This window comes from Sus scrofa, chromosome 6 (assembly GCF_000003025.6).
Source record: "Sus scrofa isolate TJ Tabasco breed Duroc chromosome 6, Sscrofa11.1, whole genome shotgun sequence".
Classification (NCBI taxonomy): domain Eukaryota; kingdom Metazoa; phylum Chordata; class Mammalia; order Artiodactyla; family Suidae; genus Sus; species Sus scrofa.
Genome location: NC_010448.4, coordinates 3,793,877 through 3,818,965, shown reverse-complemented (window position 1 = coordinate 3,818,965; position 25,089 = coordinate 3,793,877). Strand labels below are relative to the sequence as shown.

Genomic DNA, 25,089 nt, shown 5'->3' with positions numbered 1-25,089 from the left:
CGGCATTTAATTTTGGGGGGTATGATTTTAAAAGGTATTGTATTTCAACATTCGTTTTCTAATATTTCATTGCTATATACAGACATGCCATCGATTTCTGAATGTTATTCTTGTATCCTGCTAATTTGCTGAATTCTTTGATTAGTTCAAGTACTTTCTGTGTGGCGTCCTTTCTATATATAGTATCATGTCATCTGCAGAGTGACAATTTTACCTCGTCTCTTCCAAATTGGGTACCTTTTATTTCTTTTGAGTGCTGTGAGTAGGACTTCCAAAACTATGTTGAGTAGAAGTGGTGAGAGTGGGCCTCCTTGTCTTGTTCCAGATTTTAGTGGGAAGGCTTTCAGCTTTTTTTCCGTTGAGTTCATTATACTGGCTGTGGGTTTGTCATAAATGGCTTTGACTATGTTGAGATGTGTTGTCTCTATACCCACTTTGGTAAGAGTTTTTAGCATAAAGGCATGTTAAATGTTGACAATTTTGGAGTTCCGGTTGTGGCTCAGTGGAAGTGAATCCGACTAGGAACCATGAGGTTGCAGGTTTGATCCCTGGCCTTGCTCAGGGGGTTAAGGATCCAGTGTGGCTGTGGCTGTGGTGTAGGCCAGTGGCTACAGCTCCGATTTGACCCCTAGCCTGGGAACCTCCATATGCTGCGGGTGTGGCTCTAAAAAGCAAAAAAAAGTTGAAGCTTTTTAAAGCTTTTATTGTAGTTGATTTATAGAAGAGATTTTTTAAAACTGTATTGTTTCAGAGTGCCCTAAACAAACGAAGGAACGTTCAGGACGAAGCCAATGAAGTGAGGACGTGTGTCGGCTGGAGCCAGACGTTACACGTGCCCTCACCCTGAGAGCGGCCCTCAGGGCCGTCACGTGTCCCAGCGTGAGAGGGACTCTGGAAGCAGCCAGGCGACCGCGGGGGCCCAGGCGCTCGTGTCCCTGAGCTGAGGCAGAGCCAAGCGCGGAGCACGTGCCAGGAACCCATCAAGAACTGTGCCACTCAACACACTGCGGGAGGACGTCAACTCGTGACTTTATTTCATACAAAAGGTACGTCCAAAGAAGAGGCGGAAAAGTCAAGTATACTCGACGGGCAGACACCTGCCGCGTGTCAGGGAGTCAACCACCTGGGTAACGTCTCTTACTGGAAACCTGGATACACACGCCAAAGCCTCGCGCTGAAGCCCCGTACACGGCAGCCGGACGACGGACGTGCACGCGGACCCGCAGAAGGACCTCGGGCACTCCTCCCGCTGGCCTCTGGCCTCCGCCTGCCACTCAGGCCCCCAGGAGGACGTGGGCCCCTCCGCGCCCGCAGGGGCAGGAGCCCTGGCCAGGATGGGACAGGGGAATTCGAACAAAAGCACAGCTACGGCTCACGCACGAGCGGAAAGGCGTGGAGACAGGGAGGCAGGCGTGGGGCCCCCAGACCTCGTCACAGGCGGCTTCCTCACGAGGCCCGCAAAACACGCACAAACCAGGCAGGTTTAAGGCGAGTCCCCACGGAGGGGCGCTGTTTGCTTTCTGGCGTCACTTAAGCTCTGCACCAAGGGTCCTATTTGATCGCTTGGGACGGGGGAAGAGAAACAACATAAAAGAGGCCCCAAGAAGGTAAAAATAAAAAGTCCAGAGGTCACCACCCTGAATACTGCCTGCAAAGGAGGCACCCGGGCCCAGGGGCTCCTGCTCTGCAGCCCTCCCGCCTCCTCGGGGGCCTCCAGCCGCGTCTGCTCCAGGCTACCGGGCCGCTGCAGACGCCCGCTTCTCCCGCAGAGGCTAACGTGGCTGGAACAGCACAGGCAGCTCCCAAGCCCCGAGGTCTGTACATGAAAAGAATACGAGAGGGCAGCAGGGGACCAGGCGGGAGCCACTGTTCTTTGGATCGAGACCCCCTCTCCTACGCAATACATTCAAAGACGCCCCCGGGAGGAGACCGCACAGCCTCCCCCTTCCCTGAAACGGCCATTCCAGGTCACGTCGCCCAACGACACGGCCCCCTTGAAACCACGCGTGCACGCGCACACAGACCCGCACAGACCCGCTGAGGGGCCAGGGACGGCCCCGGGGGGCGAGGCTGGAGCCCCCACTGCTCAGTGCAAAGTGTGGGGCCGGGGTGGCCCACGGTGCTCCTGCGTCAAAGCCCCTTCTTGCCCGAGGGGGTCACTCGTGAGTCCTGGGGCAACGGGGCTCCCTGAAACCCCCGGCCGCCGAATTCTGGTTCACTGGATTGACTTGTTTTCTTCATGAGTGAGAAAAGCTGCTCGGCACACAGGATTTTACCCGTGTGACATCCCACACGCCTTCTCAGAAAAGGCAGAGTGTGTCCACAAAACTCCTAACTGTGCAGGAGGAGGAGGACATTTGGCTTCTTCGTGTGGCCACACCCTTTCGCTGCTTGACAGTGACAGTGATCAGAGCGCCACCACTTACTGGTGTGGCCAACCTGCCACCCGTGACCGTGTAACCTCTGCGGCAAGTGGAGGTTCCATTCGCCCTACTGGCCACAGACGAGCGGGTGATACCTTCTGACCCCAAATAAAGTCCTTAAAAAGGTCCGCACGCCGAGGGAGCCTCACACCGAGAACTCGGGGCCCCCTTTCCTGGGTCTCGTCTGCAGGCGCCGCAGTCGGAAGCCAACGAAGGGGTTCATCCAGAGCAGCGAAGGGGGCCCCCCAAAGACAGACTTCATCCCCTCCCACCGCAGCCTCCGCTCCCAGGTGGGCTTCTCACTCTTGAGCCTCTCGATCTCCTGGAGGGAAAGAAAGGCAGGTGGACACCGGCACGGCCTCGGCAGACGCGGCCCCGGCAGGGCTGGACGGGACGCACCACCGACGCCAGCTCTGCGCCGCACCCGGGACGAGGGATGGGGGATGCGGGGCTCCTCCTGGCCCCAGCCCTGCGGCCACCCAAGCACAGCCGGGCAGTGGCAGCAGCCGGATGGACAGCGCAGGCAGCCAGTGGCACAGTGGGAGCTGGTCCTCCGGGCCCGGGCCCTGGGTCTACAGCTGAAAGGCAGCAGGGGCGTGGGGTCTCCTAGAAGCCTGCCCGCTCCGCCTGCCGGGCCCTGCCGAGTCGCAAATCAAAGGGACCCCGGAAACAGGCACCAAGGGGAACACGCTGGTGACGCTGTCGCAGCTCCCGGGGCCACCCGACCAAACACACAGGCACCCGCCGTCTGTCCCCAGCAGGCGACGGGCGCGCTCAGCACACACGAAGCACGCGCAGGGAGGGCGCGTACCGTCTCGTCGTTGCATATGGAGTGGATCTGGGTGCCGAACATGACGGCGGTGAACGTGAAAAACAGGAGCCCCTCAAGGCACAGGAAGATGAGCAGGATCACCGTCACTGGCGGCGAGAAACCACTGCACTCTGCACACAAGGAAGGTGGCTGGTGAGCGGCGCCGCAGGCCACGGCGCACCCGGCCGGGCTCCGCAGGGGCACAGGCTAGTCTGGCAAACAGGCACGGGCGCTGCTATGCAAGAGGCAGAAGGCAGCCCTTGAGGAGGGGAGGTCACGCCCTCCCTGGTCTGTGGGTGCAAGCGCTTCTGTAGGACCACAGACCCCCTATTAAGACTCCATCTGTGTGTTAAACTGCTTATTAAAATGCAGCTGAAAGCCAGACAGATGAGTCACACGTCCCCACGCTTGTGGGCCGTTCTCACACGGGGCTGGACAGCTCGGGCCCACCTGTCACGCCTAGAAGACAGAGCTGCGCCACGCCGAGCGAGGCACCCAGAAAACACACACCAGGTTTGGTGGGCACAACAGGAATTTTCACCCCGTCTCAAAAATCTGCAAAATATAAAGAAACTCCCTGGAAACTTTTTTTTTTTGTCTTTTTTTGCTATTTCTTTGGGCCGCTCCTGCGGCATATGGAGGTTCCCAGGCTAGGGGTTGAATTGGAGCTGTAGCCACCGGCCTACGCCAGAGCCACAGCAACGTTGGATCCAAGCCGCATCTGCAACCTACACCACAGCTCACGGCAACGCCGGATCGTTAACCCACTGAGCAAGGGCAGGGACCGAACCCGCAACCTCATGGTTCCTAGTCGGATTCGTTAACCACTGCGCCACGACGGGAACTCCCCCCAGAAACTATTAACTAAGGGAGACCAACAGTGCGTACGGGGTGCCACTGCCCCAGCGTGACGGCCGTGTGGCAAGTGACCCACATTCTCTTGTTGAAAACGTCACTTAACTCCTGGAGTAACAGGGAGCACCCGCCCGCGCCCTCGGCTCCCCCGTCCGCCTGCCGCTTACCAGTCCACTGCCCTCGGACACAGGAGATGAACTGGAGCCCGCAGAGGACGAGCGCGTGCACCGAGGCCAGAGCGATGTACATCTGCGGGGAGACGCGTGTGAGCCGCGCCGAGGGCCGCCCGCCCCATCCACGAGTCCGTGCGCTCGAGCGAGGAACGCCTGCCTCCCCAGAGTCCCAGGGGCCGGGGGGGGGGACACACGTTCTAACACTCCTTGGACCTTGTGGTTCAAGGGATCTGGGAGAGAATGAACCCCAGGAACACCCAGAGCATCACCGGCCACCCGCCGCCCACCCGAGACGGCGCCGTTACAACGCGAATCCCAGAGCGGAGGCCGGGAGCAGCTCTGACTGCAGAAGAAACTCACCGCTCCAGGCAACACTGTAGGTAGAACTCAAAACTCAGGGTAAGTCACTACGCAAATATTTTCACTCACAGTGAAGAGCACAAAAAACCTCTGATTCTTCTCCCCCACGCAGTTGTTCACCCAGGGGCAGTGATGATCCATTTTCCGAATGCATCTTTTGCAAATACTGCAAAGGGAAAAGGGCGAAGTTAGACTTTCAGTCCTCCACGCTCTGCAGAAACGCCACCTCACCAACACGGCACAGGTAAGAAGCCGCCGAGGCGGCATCCGGCCTGAGGAGGGGGTACCCGCAGTGTGGGGCTGCCCTGGGAAGGCCGGGGTGCCCGCAGTGCGGGGCGCCCAGGGAAGGCGAGTACCTGCAGTGGTGGGCACGCTCGGGCTTGATGCAGCAGCACTTGGGGCACTTGTAGATCACCTCTCCAGGCTTCAGCTGCAAGCTCTCCATGAATTCCTTTGTGGCGTTTCCTTTGGGTACCGCCCCCTACAGTTTAATAAGAATGTGTTTTAGCTGGGAAGGAGCAAGCTTAAAAAAAAAATCGGAGTTCTTGTCGTGGCTCGGTGGTAACAAACCCGACAAGTGTCCGTGAGGATGTGGGTTCGATCCCTGGCCCTGCTCAGTGGGTTAAGGATCTGGCACTGCTATGAGCTGTGGTGTCGGCTGCAGCTGTGGCTTGGATCTGGTGTGGCTGTGGCTGTGGTGTCGGCCGGCAGCTGTATATCCAATTAGACCCCTAGCCTGGGAACTTCCTTAAGTCACGGGTGTGGCCCTCAAAAGAAAAAAAAACGACCATTCAGTCATGCAGGAACTAGTCTTGGGTTTTATTTATCAAAAGATAATTTAGAATGCTAAAACTGTTGTTTCAAGTTTATTACTCTGGCAGGAACAGAAGTTTTATTTTCCAAGAAAAATAACAGCACCTTATCCTTCGCAAACTGGCACATCCCCTGGGTTTTTTCTATCTTCGCGCAGGACACACCAGAAGCAAGGCGTCTGCTCGGCCACTCCATCTCAAAGTCAGCAGACCGTCCCCAGGGACACGACAGGGCCCGCGTTCCCTGCTGAGGTGCCCGGGTCCCCGTGAGCTGCTGCAGGGGAAGGCTGAGCACAGCCACCTCTAAAGCGACGTGTTCCCCTGTCTGCAAAGTTGCCTGTCTGTCTGTGCCAACCCCATCAGGAAGGGCCCCCTACAGTCTGGGACGTGTGGCCCCAGAGAGGGGGGGCAGTGCGTCTGCACCAGACCTCACCCGGGGGACCCGGAGTCCGGGGAACGGAACCAACGGCGGGAGGCAAGAGACCCACGGGCTGTCACAGTGAGGATGTGTGCTCTGGCGGCGGCGGAGACGGGTAACGAAACACGTGTGGAAGATCAGGCCAGGCGCCCTGGTGTGGACTGGGTAGCGGCCTGACCAGAGCCCACATCTTGAGGTCTGCACACCCCCGTTGGAGCCCACGGAGCCGGTCCTTCGCAGAGACACATGTTTCTGGAGAACAAGCCCCAGCGGGAAGAGCAGGGCAGGGGAGCGGCGACAAGGCCAGCAGGAGGACAGGAAGCAGAAGGGCAGGGCGAGAGCCATGCCCAGCCCAGGAAAGGCTCAGCAGGCGCGGGAGACCCAGGACCACCGAGGACCCCTGTCCCCAGGGAGCGGGACGTGCGGGGAAGCTGTTGGGGGTCAGCCCCAGCATTTCCTAACACTCTGACTGTCTCCTCAGTCTAGAAGGTGAAAAAGTTGACAGTGTAAATGCTTGTTTTTGTAAACAAATGGGACCTAATCAAACTTAAAAACTTTTTTGCACAGCAGAGGAAACCATAAGAAAAACCAAAAAGACAACCTCTGGAACAGGAGAAAATAGTGGCAAACAATGCAACCCACAAGGGCTTACTCTCCACAGTACAAACAATTCAGACAACTCAACCACAAACACCCCATCCAAAAAAGGGCAGGATGGAGTCCCACTGCAGCACAGGAGAAACAAAATCTGACCAGGAACCATGAGGATGTGGGTTCGATCCCTGGCCTTGCTCAGTGGGTTAAGGATCCAGCATTGCCGTGAGCTGTGGTGTAGGTTGCAGATGTGGCTCAGGTCTGGCATGGCTGTGGCTCTGGCGTAGGCTGGCAGCTACGGCTCCGATTTGACCCCTAGCCTGGGAACCTCCATATGTCACAGGTGCGGACTTAAAAAAGACCAAAAAAAGAAAAAGAGGAAAAAAGGGCAGAAGGGAGTTCCCACTGTGGCTCAGTGGAAATGAACCTGACTAGTATCCATAAAGACACAATTTGATCGCTGCCCTCACTCAGTGGGTTAAGGATCCAGCGTTGCTGTGGCTGTGCTGTAGGCCAGCAACTGCAGCTCTGATTTGACCCCTAGCCTGGGAACTTCCATATGCCACACCTGTGGCCCTAAACAAACAAACAAAAAGAAAAATGGGCAAAAGACCTAAACAGACATTTCTCCAAAGACGCAGAGACGGCCAGTAGGCACATGAAAAGATGCTCAACATCACTAATGATCAGAGAAACGCAAATCAAAACTACAACGAGGTACTTACTACCTCACAGCAGTCAGAACAGCTATAATTAATAAGTCCACAAATAACAAACGCTGGAAGGGGTGTGGAGAAAAGGGGACCCTCCTACACTGTTGGTAGGAATGTAAACTGGTGCAGCCACTGTGGAGAACAGTACGGAGGTTCCTCAGAAAACTATACACAGAACTACCATATGATCCAGCAATCCCACTCCTGGGCACATATCCAGACAAACCTAATTCAAAAAGATCCACGCACCCCTATGTTCACAGCAGCACGATTCACAACGGCCAAGACATGGAGGCCGCCTCAAGGTCCCTCAACAGAAGACTGGGTAAAGATGCTGCAGTAACATGTACACGATGGAATACCATTCAGCCATAAAAAGAATAAAATAACGTCATTCGCAGCAACATGGATGCAACCAGAAATTATACGAAGAGGAGTCAGAGATAGACAAACACCATATGATATTACTAACGTGAGGAGTCTAAAATATGGCACAAATGAGCCTATCTACAGAACAGAAACAGGAGTTCCTGCTGCGGCGTAATGGAACTGACCGCATCTCTGTAGCACCAGGACGCAGGTTCAATCCCCGGCCAGGCACAGTGGGTTAAAGCATGCTGTGTTGTCACAGATGGGGTGTAGGTCACAACGGTGGCTTGGATCTGATCTCTGGCCTGGCAATGTCACATGCCCCAGGGCAGCCAAAAAAAAAAAAAAACAAAACAGAACAGACTTGTCACTGCCAAGGGAGACGCAGGAGGGAGTGGGATGGACTGGGTGTTTGGGTTAGCAGGTGCCAACTGCGACATTTAGAATGGAAGGCAATGAGGTCCTGCTGTAGAGCACAGGCAACTATCCAGTCTGCTGGGAGAGACCATGATGAAAGACAACGTGGAAAAGTGTGTGTGTGTGTCACGAGGTCACTTTGCTGCGCAGCAGAAAATGGCGCAACGCTGTAAATCAACTACATTAAAAAAACGAATGCTGGAGTTCCCGTCGTGGCACAGTGGTTAACGAATCCGACTAGGAACCATGAGGTTGCGGGTTCGGTCCCTGCCCTTGCTCAGTGGGTTAACGATCCGGCGTTGCCGTGAGCTGTGGTGTAGGTTGCAGACGCGGCTCGGATCCCGCGTTGCTGTGGCTCTGGCGTAGGCCGGTGGCTACAGCTCCAATTCAACCCCTAGCCTGGGAACCTCCATATGCCGTGGGAGCGGCCCAAGAAATAGCAACAATAACAACAACAACAACAACAAAAAAGACAAAAGACAAAAAAAAAAAAAAAAAAAAAAACGAATGCTGGGTTTGAAACCTACGGAAGAGCGTCAGGTACCACAGTTCGCTCAATTTGCACAACACCCCCAACACCCCCTGGGGTCGTTCCGGTTTCCTCTCAGGCCGGGACCCCAGCCGTGTGTTGCTGTTACGACGGTATGGCCTCCTGCAACGTGGTACATCCGCTCCTGGAGAGTCTGGGTCCCACGTTCCATGAGAAGAAGGGGACCGGGTTAACCCCCCCACCCCTTAGTTCTGATGGACACACACGTGCTTTTCCACAGCAGAGCAGGTGACGGACCCCTTCCGGGGAGCCCGACAGCCCACCCAGCCACCCGTTCAAGAGCCGGCCTGTGACTGCTCAGCGCGAGGACGTGCGTGGCCAAGGGGGACACGCAGCAGACACCCGACGACTACGAAGCGGGAAGGCCATGCCTGGCCCTCCGGGGGGCTGCCCGCTGACTCGCCCAGAGCCTGAAGCCGGTGGCCCACACGGACGCAGAGCGGAGGGCTCGCGGGTCACGGCTGGAGGGGGCGCCGGCTGCTCTTCCCTGCGCCCACCTCCCGCCCCGCTGAGGCGCGGTCCGCAAGTCGGGGTGCACGGAGCCATTTTCAGGGGTTTTCTTCTGGAACGCGTCCTGCCCGTTGCATCGCGGCCCCAGCTCGGCTTCCCACGGCCCACTGCTCCCCTTCTGCACAAAGTCCTGCTGTTGGCGTTCTCATCGCCGCCCCTTCTAGCGCCCGACTGCTCACAGCCGCGCTCACCCACCCCTGGTCCCCGCAGAGCAGGAAGCCAGACGCCGCCCGGAGGAGCAGCCCAACCACGGCCCAGTCCAGGGCGGCAGCGCAGGGCACAGCACGTGCTCTTGCTGTCTCCCCAGACCTCGCAGTCTGGGCCTCCGGGACCTCAGCCTGGGGCCTCCCCAAGGTCTCCCTCCTAACGCGTGGACACCCCCGGGACAGGGAGCATGTCAAGTCACGGCCAGGACTCCAGCGTGGGAGGAAAGCCCCAAAACAAAGGACCGCGTTTCTCCAGCGTAAAAAAATCCCACGGACGGCAAAGAGGGGGCCATGTCAGCCAGACACCGACGAAGGATCTTACTGGGCCCCGAGTCAACAGAAACGAGCAGCAAAGGACCAAGACCCGGAGGAGTTCTTGGACGGCTCCGCGCGGCTCTTGGTGCTGCGGCCATGATTTCCTGACGAGCCCTGTGCGGAGACGTACACACACACTTACGGTTTTACCACGTCTGAGATTTACCTCCGAGTACCCTGGGGATGGAAGAAAGGGGACAGGCGGAAGTATCAGCTGCGTGGCCAGCGGGTCGGGGGCCCACCTGTGCGCACCCGGAAAGCCCTCTGCCTCTGGAACACCTCTGCCAACCCAGGGTCTGGTCTGGACTGAACGAGAGCTGTCAGGCCCGCAGGTCGTGACTCCTGCTTGCGGCCTCCTGTTCAGTCTTGCGTCTGCAAAGCCCACTTGGGCACGTGGCACACGTCTGCTGCAAGGCCAGTGCTTATGAACAGGGCTGGGGCCAGAGGACAGCAGGCTCAGGGTGCAGGGCAGCGGGTGGCCTCACACAAAGGCATGCTCCAGTGGTAGACCTGCTCTCTGATCCATCCAGTGTCATGGGCCGCGTCCCCCTTCCTGCTCAGTATGCAGGGTCCTCAGAAAACTAAATGCAAAGCTACCGCACGATCCAGCAACCCACGCCTGGGCATTGATCCAGAGAAAACGCTAGTTCACAAAGATGCACGCACCCCTCTGTTCACTGCAGCACTAGTCACAACAGCCGACACGGAAGCAACCTAAATGCCCACCGACAGAGGAAGAGAGCAAGAAGCTGCAAGAAGATGCGGTGCGTGTGCACACGTGCTACTGCTCGGCCGCAAAGAAGAACGAAGTGGTGCCATCTGCAGCAACACGGATGCAACCAGAGAGTCTCATGCTAACTAAGTCAAAGAAGGACAAATATCATACATTCATAGTTGGACTCTTAGATGATCCAGGCCTTCCCGTCGTGGCTCAGCGGAAACGAACCCGACTAGCATCCGTGAGGACACAGGCTCGATCCCTGGCCTCGCCCAGTGGGTTAAGGATCCGGCGTGGCCGCGAGCTATGGTGTAGGTCGCAGACGCAGTTCAGATTCCAAGTTGCTGTGGCTGTGGTCTAGGCCGGCAGCTGTGGCTCAGATTCAACCCCTAGCCTGGGAATCTCCATATGCCTTGGGGCAGCCCTAAAAAGCAAAACTAAACAAACAAAAAGATCCAAATGAACTTATTTACAAAACAAATACGGAGTTCCCTGGTGGCCTAGCAGTGAAGGATTTGTTTGGTGGTGTCACCACAGTAGCTTGGGTTTGATCCCTAGCCCAGGAATTTCTGCATGCTGAGGGGGGGGGCAAAGCGAAAAGTGCAAAATAGACACACAGAAGGATCTCTGCTATTTTAGTTAGTTATTTGTTTGTTTTCTTTTGTCTTTTTAGGGCCTCATCCATGGCATATGGAGGTTCCCAGGCTAGGGGTCCAATCAGAGCTGGAGCCACCAGCCTATACCACAGTTCACAGCAACACCAGTTCCTTCGCCCACTGAGCAAGGCCAGGGATCGAACCTCGTCCTTGTGAATGCTGGTCAGATTTGTTTCCACTGAGCCACGACGGGAGCTCCTGTGTTTTTTTTAAAAGGCAATTTTTTTTTTTTTTTTCGTTTTAGGGTTACACTTTCAGCATGTGGAAGTTCCTGGGCTAGGGGTGAAATGAAGCCACAGCTGCCGGCCTAGACCACAGCCATACCGGATCCAAGCTGCATCTGGGACCTACACTGCAGCTTGCAGAAACACCAGCTCCTTAATTCACTGAGCAAGGCCAGGGACTGAACCCGCATCCTCATGGACACTAATCAAGTTCTTAACCCACTGAGCCACAACGGGAACTCCACATCAAGTGTCATTTGAAAGAAAAACAGAAAGACTCACAGTCTTTGAAAACAAACAACGTCACCAAAGGGGAGAGGTGGGGGAGGGATGGATTCAGGGTTGGGACTGGCCCAGGTGCCACTGTACATGGAAGGGACGGTCCACAGGGACCCGGCGCCCTCTGTGCTGACTCCCGTTGGAATGGAGACGGGTGCATGTGTAGCCGAATCGCTTTGCTGTACGGCAGAAATTAACACACTGTCAAGCAACTTCTCTTCAATAAAATTTAAAAAAAAAGAGGACATGGAGAAGCTGGCACCCTCATGCATGGCAGCCGCCGTGGACACGTTAAAGTGTGGGGTTAATACATGACGCTGTGATGCCACTTCCAGGTCCACACAAAAACTCGTCCACAAGTGTTCATGGCAGAATTATCCTTAACAGCCAAAAAGTGGATACCACCCAAGGGGCTGTGAACAGGTGATGCCATGAACAAATGCGCTGCATCCACACAGCAGAACGCCCTTCAGCCATGCCAAGGAAGCAGGCGCTCACCGGTCAAGCCCTGGAAACCAGCGCCGAGTCAAAGAGCCAGACAGGCCACACGTCGTAGGATTCCCCTGAGAGGCACCATCCAGAACAGGCAAAGCCACAGAGACAGAGAGCAGAGCACCAGGTGACGCTGGGGGACCCGGGGGGACGGGGCAGGGACAGTTACGGGGCACAGGCGATTACGCCCAAAGTCATGGTGATGAGAACATACTAAAACCACTGTGAAAGGGTGATCCTGGCTGTGTGTGAATATGTGGGACCTCACAGCCTCCTCCACCTCGGCACCCCCTCCCCTAAAGCTTCCCCTCCGACTGGCCGTGAATATGCCCATGGGAGCAGGGGCAGGGCCCGAGCACCCCCAGCTTCCTCTTCCTCTTCTCCCTCTGGAGGCCTGACCCCGTGCGCCTCTGTCCGCTCTCTTGCTGCCACCGCAGCACCACACCGTCAGGGCCCCAGGCCTCAGAGAGTGGCACTTACTGGGATGCGGACCAGAGCGACGAAGGCTGCTCAGAGGCTCGAGCAGGCAGAGCCCTGGTGGTGGCGGCCGTCCTCCTGCACACTGAAAACCAGGCTGGGTCTGTCCTGTGCAGGTGTTTGGTGACAAGTGCACATCCACCCATGGTCCCTGGCTGCCAGCGTGCCCGGTGGGACTGGGGGCGGGAGGACCTCCAGCCGGGCTCCTCGTCTCTCCTGACAGGCACTGTCGTCCCCCACCCCACCCGCCCCGCTGCAGTCCAGAGGGAGGCGCTGCTTCATAAAAGAAAAAGAGAAGAAGGCCCTGGACAGTTCCCGCGGGGGCGTCCGACTGGGTTACAGTCAAACAGCCGACAGTCAGATGAAGCCGCAAACCCAAGGGCAGACTCCGCTTCTGAGCATGGCCCCTAAGTGCTTCTCCCTGCTGTCCGCGGCCTGAGGCCCAAAACCTCTGCGAAGCAAACAAGGTGATGGGGGCACGATGCTGGCACAGCCCGGGACAGAGGCGCTCGGACACAAGGCCATCAACGTGCCAACCACGTTTGGTGAACCGGTTCCTACCAGCAAGTGTATTCGCAGAGTCCTGATCTTATTCGTAACTTCTCGGTACCTATTTAGAGCAAGCCAACCAACAACCACGCACCCAGCAGACTTCACACATCAGGAGCCAAGACAGGAGCTCCTAAAACCACTCTTAATGCTGTGAGAAGACCCTTTTCAAATGAAGCCCCACACGGACCACCGATGCCTGGCCGGGCACACCTGGGGCGCACCTCCACGGACGGCGGGACCCTCTCCCGGGCCTGCAGCCTGCCCTGCCCACCAAGCAGCACATCCCTCGGGCTCTGGGCCAGCCTGGAACCCACCATCTGCACTCGGCCTGCCCAGAGGATGTCTCAAAACCAAAACTGCTGAGCAGCGGCGTGACCCCGTGACCGTCAGGACACAGGACGCTGGGCACCGCCCTGCCAGAGCTGGCCCCTTTGGATCTCAGGGAGCTGCTCCCCAAGAGCCCCTTAACCTGCCCTCGTTTTCATACACCTGTGTCAGCTCCCGCACCACACCTGCCCCCATCTCTATGGGGCAATCGCTCCCTCCAAAGTCACACCCACACCTGGTGGCACCACCATCAGTGGGTCCCTGCTCCCTGCCCTGGGTGAACCTTGGCCTTTTACCAGCGAGAATGAGCTGTTTGCTCCAGATTTTAGCTGAGACATAAAAATAAAAGAAGAACAAAGTCAGAAAGAACGTAGAGATAACAGCCAACCTTTAGTTCAAAGACGTTAAACTAGCTGCGTGTGACCAGGAGACACTGCAAAGGCTGCTGGGGCAGTGAAGTCTAGATGCCCATCGCTCAGCTTCTCGCCCGCTCTTTAGGGAAACAGAATGTTTACACTGGGAGGGATGACAGCCACTGTCCAGACGGATCTCTTCATTTGAAGAGACGGCCAGTGGGAAAGCTGTCCGCGCGCACACGGCATCGCTCTGCCTCGGGAGATGTCTGTTCTCCGCTTCAGGCACGAGGAGCGCTGCCAGCCCGCCCCCGGGACCGCGGGAGCCCCCCAAGGCCCCCCGCGTGCGGCGGCCGAGGCGGCAGGAGCCCAGCGGGCGGTACTCACGGGGTCGGTGAGCATGGTCCTCAGGTGAGAGGACAGGGCCAGCACCGCCAGGCAGTTGAAGGAGACGCCGTTGAGCACGGCGTACCAGAAGTCCTTGGACGGCAGCAGCATGACGAAGGTCACCACGAAGTCGGCGTACACCACCAGGAGCCACGTCAGGACGGCACAGACCACGCCGCAGCCGTCGCGGATGAACCAGACCCTGTCCGCCCCGTCGGCCTCGGAGGACGAGGACGGCGCGGAGTCGTAGGCGTCACTTTCGCTCAGCAGAGGGTGGTGCTCGACATCCCGGAGCCGGTGTCCCGGTGACGGCATGGTTTCCCGGCGCACCCTGGGGCGGCACACACAGCGTGAGGCTCGGGGACACACCAGCCCCGGCCGCACGGCTAAGGCGGCACCAGCTCCCGACCCGGCGGAGATGAAGCCCGGGGACCACTGCCACCAGCGCGGCCCGCCGACAGCGCCAGGGGCCCCCGTGTCCGCGTGGACGGACGGCTGGCGGACAGGCCTGCAGCTGTGACCCGGCTGTGGTCCCCGTCCCTCCCGGTCTGCTCGCATTTCTCCCTCAGTTCGCCTGGGACAAGGGGCGTGTGCTGAGGCCCTCGGTGGCTCTGCGCCTCCTCTCCGCCGGCCCCGAGCCCCCCCTCGCTCTGCCTTCAGGAGGGTTCCTTCCCTTACTAACCCGCCCTTCCGATGCTTCCCCCTCTTCCTCAAGCACCTGACACCCGAGGACACCGCGGGCCCGCAGATACTGAAGAAAACCTGGCCTCATCCCAGCAAACGTCTCGCTGCTGCTTGCAACCCAAGCCTCCGCTCCTGGGGTCTGACGGAAGAGCGCCGACAGTCACGACAGACACGCGGAGAGCGAGTCCGTTCGCGTGGCCTTAGGCGCCCGTGTGGGGGCTGGAAAACGCCACCGGTGCTTCACCAAAGCGCTCCGGTGCTTTCTGGACCCAGACAGCAGCTCCCGAGCAGCAGCAGGCAGGGGCGCCGAGAGCGGTGCCGGGCTCGGGTCGGACAAACAGCACGGACTTTGGAATCTGGGTGTGACCCTTGCCTGAACTGCCACCGGAGCAGTCATTATGAAAACATTTACCGAGTGCATGAATTTGCTGATGAGAGTGCCTGCGGTAAATATTTTGCAGAATTCCCTCTTGCTATCAAGATACAGACGTGCACGGAGACAGCCGGTTCCCCACACTCTGCTCTTCGACCAAACAGCTTTAAAACTATTTAGGTGAAACAAGACACTACAGATGAGAACGCGGGCAGACGGGAACCAGCCATTCCTCCGCCGGCCGGCGTGTCCTGGGCCCTGTGCCTCTGCCGGGTACCGCCCCCCCGCCCCCGCCCTTCAGGGCCTGATGTTTCCCTCCGCCAAGCAAGTCATCCTATTCCCGCTGTGGTTCGGCGGATCGGCGGCGTCGAGGCCGTGCGGGGACACAGGTTCCATCCCCGGCCCAGCAGTGGGTTAAAGGAGCGGGTGTTGCCACAGCTGTGGCATAGGTCACGACTGCGGCTCAGATCTGACCCCGGCCCGAAAACTCCACATGCCACAGGGTGGCCAAAAAAAAAAAAAACAAAAAACCAGACCAGCAAAAGTCTTCCTGAGGACGCAGCCCTCCTCTCTCTGAAGAGCGCGCTCTGAAAGGCCTCTGCGCGCCAGGCACGACCACCTGGGGAGGATGGGGGGCAAGGTTCCGTCTCTACCGCCTGGTTCCATCCGAGGGCCGAGACAGGGCTGCCTGCAACTCACCGCGCCCTCTGTCTCGAGAGCTGCCCGGGAGCAAGGCCGCGTCTTCCCTCCGGGCTCCCCGACGGAGCCGCCCAAGCACATGTGTTTTTACAGGCAGGAGCGACACGTGCCCAGTGCCCCTCTGAGGTCCGAACAGCGTCCTGGTGAGGCCACAGAAGTTCCGAGCAAAGCGCAAATGCCCACCCTGGCCTCAAGTGGACAGATTCCTCCGAACAGCGTCCCTCTGCAGTGTGGTCACTTCTCATGCAGGCCACGTCCTGTGAGAAACGGGGGCAGAGCCCCGTGTCCAGAGACACACTGGCCTTCTGTACACATGTGCTCAGCCTGCATCTGTCCAGAGGTCAGGACCCAGGCGTCTTCTGAACGCCTGGACCGGTTCTGCTCAACATTTTGGCCCAGGCACTGGCCAGAGTGGCCGCCGAGAGCAGGACACAGGCCCGTGGCCGCAGGCCTCCCTGGAGCGCAGGTGGCGGCTCTACTTGAGAGGAAGAGTGAACACAGACACCAACGCTGGGGAGCAGGACAGCCCTCACGGCAGCTCAGGACTCAGTGCACGAGAAGGCAGAGAAGGCACCCTGACGTCCTAAAGTCACTTCGTCTTCAAGAGAACAATCACTCAGCGTTCCCGTCGTGGCTCCGCGGTTAATGAACCCGACTCATATCCATGAGAATGCAGGTTCAATCCCTAGCCTCACTCAGTGGGTTAAGGATCCAGCATTGTCAGGAGCTGTGCTGTGGGTCGCAGACGTGGCCCAGATCCCGTGTTGCTGTGGCTCTGGCAGGGGCCGGCGGCTACAGCTCCAATTTGACCCCTAGCCTGGGAACCTCCATTAGGGTGCGGCCCTAATTAAAAAAACGTTTTTTTTTAATTTAAAAAAACACAAAGAAGGCCATCACTGAACAGAGTGAGGTCAGGCTGGACATAGCCGGGGGCGGGACTTGAGGGCAGGCGCCCGGCTGAGTCACGGCACTTGCCCGCATCGGTGCCAACAGGAAGGGAGGGAGGAAGTGAAGAAACAACTCCTTTACGCTGAACTCGTCTAAACCACGGGGAACAGAGCCGAGGGCCGGCAATCCGCGACGCAGCCCGGGGTGGCGCGCCTCCCCACCCGACGCCAGGCGCTGCCGATCTCCCCCGCCCCCGGAAGGTCGTTTCTGAGAAAAACCTGAAAGCACCGCGCCGTGGCCGATGGTCAGCAGATGCCACATCATCGTCTCTCTACTTTCAGAGTCCATCTGGGGGCTCCCATCGTGGCTCCGCAGTGAGCAAATCCGACGAGCACCCATGAGGACTCGGGTTCGACCTCGGGCCTCACTCAGTGGGTGAAGGATCCAGTGTGGCCGTGAGCTGCGGTGTAGGTCACAGATGCAGCTCAGATCTGGCGCTGCTGTGGCTGTGGGGGAGGCCGGTGGCTACAGCTCCAATTGGACCCCTAACTTGGGAGCCTCCATATGCCACAGGTGTGGCCCTGAAAAAACAAAGGAAAAAAAACGAGTCCCCTTAATGGGACTTGGTCTATCCCCTTGTCAGGCAAAGCCCCTTCCGCCGAGCACTGACGACAACACAGCGGGTCTCCAGGATCAAAAGGGGACAACCCTGCAAGAGAGCCACCCCCACTCCCGCAGCCCCCATCCTGAAGCCTCTGCTAATGACTTAGCAATTCACGCAGGGCCTCTTCCTTCGGACTCTCCTTTTTTTTAACGGCCGCCCCCATGGCATATGGAAGCTCCCGGGCTGGGGATCGAACCTGAGCCACCGCCACTGTGGTGAGTCGTGAGCCAACCCAAACAACAGGTGACGAGAACGGCTTCCTTGTCCCCACCGACCACCTGAGCCACCGGCGCCGCCTCTTTGGCGATGAACGAGCCGGCGTCTGCTGTGGAGGAGGAAGCCACACACCCCCCGAGGCACACACACCCAGATAAGAGCCGCTCTTACCTCACAAGTTATTTCTAAACATCACGCGAACAGTCTGTGCCTTTTCCTCAGGATCTGAAGGTGCATACTGTCCTAGGTGAGCGGATCTGGAAGATAATAAAATCGGATTAAGAAAGGTATTATTTTATGACAAAATTGTGCAGTATTTCCCAATGGATGATGAACTTTTTGAGCCCATGTAACCAACAAAATGCTTCCCACGTAAAGTTCTGTTGTTCGGAACTCTCGTTAACTGGGACATCATGACCCCCTAAGTTTTCGTTACGAGTTAAGTTTACCGTCAATCCTGAAAACTAAGTATTTTAAACCTGTCCATTAAACCCTATTACTTTAGCCCTGGTTTTAAATACAAATCTATAAGCTAAAAACCCTTGAGAAAGATCTCCCTAGGAATAATCCAGACCAAATCTGGCCAACCTTCATTCCAAGTCAACAACCATCCTGCCAGCCAGGGCAGAGGAATTACAGAAAAGAGCAGAGGGCGTGGACCCCCGGGGGGAGGGGGAGAGCGGGGAGGCCAGAGGGGAGAGGGCACAGGCCCGGGGGGGAGAAGGGGCACAGGTCCCAGAGGGGAGAGGGCACGGGCCCCAGAGGGGAAAGGGGGCACAGGTCCCGGGGGTGAGGAGGCACAGGTCCCAGAGGGGAGAGGGCACGGGCCCCAGAGGGGAGAGGGCACGGGCCCCAGAGGTGCAGGTACATCTCCCGCTGGGCTACTCAGAGGAGACGTAGCATAAGGCAAGCACCCACCTGGCCCAAGACAAAAGGCCTAAAGACACCAAGGGACGGGGGCAAAGAGGTCTGATTCCTGCCAGGTTTCCCAAGGGCCACCAGGACATGCACCACAGACACAGGCCTGTCTCGTTCTTAAACAGGAATGAGCGGCCAACAGTCAGGTGCTGTGGAGAAAACCAGACAGGACTCACGAGAGAAAGAGCCGCGGACGCAAGAGGAGGAAACAGGAGCCAGAGCAGGTGTAACACCAGAGGAGCACCTTGGGGAGAAATCAGAGACTGCACCTGCAAACCTCAAGAACATTCTGACAACGTCCTAGTAATCGAAAAATGAGAAAACGATGGCAGAATGTTTAAATCTTAAACCCAGGGTCAGCAGAGAGAGTAGGGCAATCGCCCAGGAAGAAACAGTGAACAATCAGGGGTTTGGGGATAACGGAGACACACCAACGGGACCGCGCTCGACACCCCGTCATAACCGACAGCGGCAAAGAATGCGAAAGAGCATTCTATGTGTGTCTGCATAACTGAATCCCTTTGCTGTACGCCCGAAACTAACACAACACCGTAAATCAAACATTAAAAAAATTCTGTTGGCGTTCCCATAGTGGCGCAGTGGTTAACGAATCCGACTAGGAACCATGAGGTTGCAGGTTCAATCCCTGGCCTGGCTCCGTGGGTGAAGGATCTGGCGTTGCCGTGAGCTGTGGTGTGGGTCACAGACGCGGCTCCGATCCCGCGTTGCTGTGGCTCTGGCGTAGGCCGGCGGCTACAGCTCCGATTAGACCCCTAGCCTGGGAATCTCCATATCCCTCGGGAGCGGCCCTAGAAAAGACAAAAAAAAAAAAAAAAAAATTATGTTTTACTGTGATGCTGGGTTCAATCCCTGGCCCAGGAGCTTCAAAAGCCACATGTACAGCAAAATAAAATAAAATAAAAATTTTAAAGGACCAACAGGAAGAACTTAGGAGAGAAAATCAGAGGCCACCAGATGCACCAATCCAGAAGGGTCTACTGAAGGCGGCCCTGAGTGCCGGGCGCCCCGAGTGCCTCACGGCCGGCCCAGCGCTTTCACCCCGTATCCTTCCCAACACCACCGTCCTGCTCAGCAAACCCGCAGGCGGCGTCCGTTTTCTGAAACCAAGACCCCGACTAGGACACCAAGGGGCTGGTGCGGACGGGGGCCGGGGGACGGGGTCTGGGGGATCACGGGGCGGGCAGGCCAGGCTCCCCGGCCTCCGCCTCCAAACATCCTCTGGGTCCTCCCCGTGCCGGGCTGCTCGCTGCCTCCCAACCAGGTGTGCCCCTCCCCGGGGCGCCCGGCCCACCCATCCCCGCCAGCCTCCCCAGGACCCCACTCTGCAGCCCCCCGGCCTGTCCCAGCAGCTGCACACCAGAGGCTGCCTGTCACAGTGGCGGCTCCGAGTGCCCTCTGAACTTTTTAATAACCAACGCGGCTGTGAATCACAGGTGCTTAAACCAATGCAGCTGACTTCAGATAGGGCATTTCTAGACAGTAACTTCATTCACTATTTGCGCAGTGGCCAGTAACTTTAAATGCCAAATAACATACTTAATTGTGCCTAATAATATTTTTCCAACTTTCATTCACATTCATTTTGTATCTGTTATTAGCACTGTTATCAGCACTGTTCTAAAAGAAAGCTGGCTTTGCAGAATACAGGACTGCCCATCACAGGCCCCAGGTGTACAGCCGAATCTCTACAATAAGGCCAAATCCACGGTTACTTCTACAATTTTTTTGGTTGCGCCCATGGCTTGTACAAGTTCCCAGGCCAGGACTGAACCCACGCCATAGCAGCCACCGAAGCCCCTGCAGTGACAATGCCAGATCCTTGACCTGCTGTGCCACAACAGAACTTCTCTTATAAATTTTAAAAAGTCACCACAACAGCAACCACTTTGGGAGGCCAGAAGGCGGTCTGGCACTTTCTCAGAGTGAAACCAACACTGACCCCGTCGTCAGCAACGCCACTTCTAGGGAGTCTCTGCAAGGTGACTATGAACGCAAAACACGCACACAACTGTTCACGGCTGCTTCATTCACAACACTCAGCAAGCCAGAAAGAGCCCAGCCGGTCCTCCCAGGAGATGAATGCCCAACGGGGCTGGATATTCCGGTTTTTCAAGCAGGGCCAGCGCTGTCCTCATAAGGCCCTGCAGCCAGCCCTTCTCTGCTCCACACAGAGGGGGCCGGTGGGATTACGGCTAAATCTCAAAAACATCAGGCTCAGTGAGTGACCAGACACAAGAATACATACAGGATGAGTCCAGCTACACGGCCCTCTAACAAGTGAAATAATTTATTTCGGAAGAAATCAGAACAGGGTTTGAGCACAGAGGGGAATGATAAGAGCCTAAGGTAACTTTGAGACTGTTTGCAGTGAGAGGTTCTTGTCTCATCGCAGAAGGAATCCAGAGAAAGGGAAAGCGAGGGTTTATGTCAGAGCGACTGCCCTCTCGGCAGGCAGGGGGCAGCGGCCCTGCGGTGGTTCCCAGGGCGAGCTGGGTTAGGAGGGGCAGACCGATGAGGGGCCAGGGGGCGAGGGGGGGAGGGTGTCCTTATTTAGCCTCCATCAGACAAGCATAAAGGCCCTTCGTACCTGCAAGGCTGTTATTATTGCAGGGAGGGCATAATGGGTCACAGATCCCATTCCACTCTGGAGATTCGCGGACTCGGGCCCCTCCTATCTCTCGTTGTCTGCCTCCAGGACACTTATCACCCTAAAAGGTGCAGTTTCCTGTCAGCCTGGAGGTTCCAGCTTTTCTCCGTCTGCCCGTGGACCCCACTGTTTACAAGATGCACAGCTTCCTGCCCCCTGGCCTGTGCCCCCCATTCTCTGCTCAGACCAGCTACCTGCCTGCTCTAACTGGCTGATGCAAAGTCCTCTGTCTGGACAGAGCAGCAGGCTACGCATGCATGTGCACTGTCAAAACAAAATTCAACCAGCTGTTAAAAAAAGCCCAACAACCATGAAGTACACACTTAAAATTATGCATTTCATCGAACACTAGTTATGCCTCAATATAAAAAAAAAAAAAAGAGTAAGAGAAAAAATAACCAGCACAGGTACGTGTGCAGGTGTAAGAGCAGCAAAGTTCCAGGTGCTTTCTCCCTACAGACTCTGCTCTCAAGAGCCAGACCCTGTGTCAGGGCCGCTTTTAACACCATCTTCTGGTAGGTTTCTCAAGTGTTTCCTTCTTCCCTTTTTCTCCCGTGCCCACAAACAGAAAATGTATTTCTCATTAACAAACTGAAGACAAGTAAGTAAACAAACTGACATCAGTATTCTTTTTTCTTTTTTTTTAGGGCCGCACCTGCGGCATATGGAGGTTCCCAGGTGATGGCTGCAAACCTACACCATGGCCACAGCAATGCCAGATCCAAGCTGCATCTGTGACCTACACCACAGCTCAGGGCAACGCCCCTGGGCGCTCGTGAACCCACTGGGCGAGGCCAAGGATCGAACCCCCAACCTCACGGCTCCTAGTCGGACTTGTTTCTGCTGTGTCACAACGGGAACTCGGCACCAGTATTCCTTAGTGTATCAGCTAACCGCAAAGGAAGACTCAGGATACTGTTATTTTCACTACTGAGATAAAAAGAATATCTATCCTAGAGTCTGGTATTCGTGTGCGCATTAAAATGCTTTTTAAACCCATCACTGTTTTACTCTTCACACACCCACTGGTGACCTATTAAAAAAAAAACAAACAAAAGAAACCAGAAATGAGCAAATGTCTGCGTCAGGCGCAGAGAAGCCTAAGAAGCAAACACAGCCCCACAAGAGATCTTTTTAATGCAGACATGGGGGCGGGGCCTCCAAGCTCCAGCCCCACTCAAGGCCCCAAAGAGGCAGGATGCGCCACCAGCTGGGACTTCAGCCCACAGGCGCTCACGAACCAGAGAGGTGGGACTCAGGCCCGGAAATAACATGCTAAGTGCTGTGCCCGAGTGAGAGGCGGGTGGTGCTGAGGGAGAGAGGTGACACGGCTGTGTCCAGAGGAACCAGAGAACGCATCCACAAGGACACGGCAGGAGCGGGCCACCCACCCACAAGATCTGTGCAGGAGGAGGCCGTGTGAGAGGCGGGAAAGGGCAGCCTGGGCTGCAGGCCCCCGGCCCCAGGAAGGGCGGGGAGGCGGGAGGAGCGGCTGGGCCTGCAGACAGGGCTCCCGAAGGCCAGGGAGCCTGGAATTCCACACTTCATGCCACGCCCAAGGGAGACGGAAGTTTTAAAGATACCTGGTGACAAAGTGAGATACCTAAAATGGAAGGGGAAGCCAGGCCGTCAGGAGGCACAGCCCGGCCCCAGAGCAGAGGTGATGGAGGCAGGGCCAGGAGGGGACGGTCAGAGCCCTGGGGCAGGAGGGAAGCCTGGGGCAGTCCACACACAGAAGCGGTGCCAGGACCTCTCCCAGCAGTGTCACTAAACGCACAGGAGCTTGGAGACTGGGTGGCGAGAAAGTGAAGAAACACATTTTTTAAAATGCAGTCACTGAAGGACGTATGCAGCCAGAAGGAAAAAAACATGTTTCTCAATTCTCCCTCTCACTTTAAGCTTGGCTTCCCCATTTTATAGATGAGCCACCGGGGACCAGCCCGAGGTCACGGTTAGTCCCGAGACCCGCCGGGACCCTACCCGCTGCATCCTGGTTTGACCACGGCACACATTTCAACAGCCCAGGACAGCCCCAAAGTGAGTTAACGCCAAAAAGACGAAGAATACACGCCAGCTAAGCCCACTCAACAATCAGACGAAGAAACTATAAGCCAAGAGGTCCTGTTTTTCTCTATTTTTATGCTTATCTGAGCTCTTTCTGCAACTACAAAAGCATGCAGCCTCACTTTATCTGTTTTGAAAGAAGGAGGGTCCCAGTTTGCAGACTCAGGGGCCAAGGGCTGACAGAGCAGAGGGACAGCGTGCTCTGCACAGAGGCTGGAGGCGGGCTGTGCGACGTGGAGGGACGCTTAAGAAGAGCGACGAGACGAACAAGGAAGGAGGGCGGCCAGAAAGGACCGCCACGCGGCGCCGCGGGCCAGACAGGGCTGCAAACCTGCGGCTTCCACACAGCGCGGGGGACGGCTGGGCCTTTCACCCCCGCGTCCAGCCCTGCACCCAGAGGCTTACAAGGGGCCGGAGATCAAACAGCGTCAGGACGAAGAGCAGCAGCCTGAGAAGCCAGGTGACAAAACTTCAAGGAACTGGAGTTCCTGGGGGACTGAGAACCAGGCCTAGAGGACGTGACGAGAGAGCCTGGGCGGCCTGGGGACGGAGGCTGGGTCCGCAGGTGTGTGTGTCCATTCTCTTCAATGGAGCTCCCTGGCCCACTGTCATCGTGAGCATAAGGTCCATGCGCTCCTTTTCCTGTTACTTTCTCCACCTACTACGATGTAAGACAAAACATAAGGCTATAGGGGGAACTTCATTTCATTTTGGTTTTTTTTTGGGGGGGGGCGCACCTGCAGCATATGGAAATTCTCAGGCTGTGGGTGGAATCAGAGCTGCAGCTGCAGGCCTACACCACAGCCACAGCCACACCGGATCCTTAGCCCATGGAGCGAGGCCAGGGATCAAACCTGTGTCCTCATGGATACTATCAGGTTCAGTCCTACGGAGCCAGGACGGGAGCTCCTATAGGGGGATTTTTACAAATCAGAGGAAGTGCAATTTGGGATAACCTAAGATTTCACGCAGTCTGTGCTCCGCAGAAGGGGAGGGGGGCGGTGACAGGCAGGTACATCATGGGCGGGTCCCCAGCCTGAGTGACAAGCTGCCAGGATGGGGCCTGCTCGGAGGAGTGAGGAGAGGCAGGCTCCTTCCTCCTGCACCTGGTCGGCATGGGGCCTTCAGACCGTCCACCCCCGTACATTCACTGCAAGGGCAGCCGCGTTCGTCAGTGTTCTCTCCGTCCACGTGCAGTCAGCGAAGATTTGGCTGGTGCCTGCAAACCAGACCAGCAGCGCATGCCCTAGGAACCACTGTCTTCTTCTCGAATGACTACATCTGAAGAACAGAGTATCAACCTTTAAAATGACCACAAAACACACTGGACTGCTGGGCTAACGGAAGCCGCGTCTCGGCAGGACGCCAGCGCACTCCCTGTGCTGTGAGTGGCCACCTTATTTATTACTTAGCCTTTCTAGAAAGTCTTTCGCAGTCAAGTAAAAGATGGCAAACTGAGCAACACACCAGAAGGAGAGCCAAGGCTCTGGGAGAAGAAAGTTCTTCGGGGGGCGGGGGGGGGGGTTCTCCTTCCCCACCAGCCACCTCCGGCCTCTCCCCAGGCCCTTCTCTTCCACAGAAACCTGGATGGCACACGCTCCCCACGTGGTGTCACAGGACCTCGGTTCCTGCAGTGAGAACAGATTCCCACACCAATAATCCACCACCAGGGGTTCCAGGCGGCCAGTCCCCCGCTCCTCGAAGGGTCAGAGCAGAAACAGCCCTGCCGCCAGGGTGCTCTCACCCCACTCCTCCCGGCTCAATAAACCACCACCATCTAGATGCCAAGGTCACACCCGGAGGGCCCCTGGCTGCTCTCTTTCCCCACCTGCCCTCCCGCGATCAGGCACGGAGCCGGGGCCTGCGCAGACCAGGGCTGGTTCTAGACTCACTGCCGCCCCCTCAGCCACAACCCACTCCCGCT

General features: G+C 57.0%; 1 protein-coding gene across 2 annotated transcripts in view; it reads right to left on the bottom strand.

Moving 5' to 3' along the window:
• ZDHHC7 (zinc finger DHHC-type containing 7) overlaps positions 1,006 to 25,089 on the bottom strand; it is a 31,631-nt gene continuing 7,547 nt past the window's right edge. The window contains exons 2-8 of one of the 2 annotated variants that reach the window (XM_003126823.6): positions 17,687 to 17,772; positions 13,992 to 14,322; positions 4,979 to 5,103; positions 4,692 to 4,788; positions 4,257 to 4,338; positions 3,235 to 3,365; positions 1,006 to 2,745 (exon numbers count right to left, since the gene is read on the bottom strand). In XM_003126823.6, coding sequence (XP_003126871.1) covers positions 2,569 to 2,745; positions 3,235 to 3,365; positions 4,257 to 4,338; positions 4,692 to 4,788; positions 4,979 to 5,103; positions 13,992 to 14,306 — 927 coding nt within the window. In that variant the 5' untranslated portion in view covers positions 14,307 to 14,322; positions 17,687 to 17,772 and the 3' untranslated portion in view covers positions 1,006 to 2,568. Of the gene's footprint in view, positions 2,746 to 3,234; positions 3,366 to 4,256; positions 4,339 to 4,691; positions 4,789 to 4,978; positions 5,104 to 13,991; positions 14,323 to 14,709; positions 15,076 to 17,686; positions 17,773 to 25,089 lie in introns of those variants that run through there. The other variant, XM_013998148.2, reaches the window with a different exon arrangement.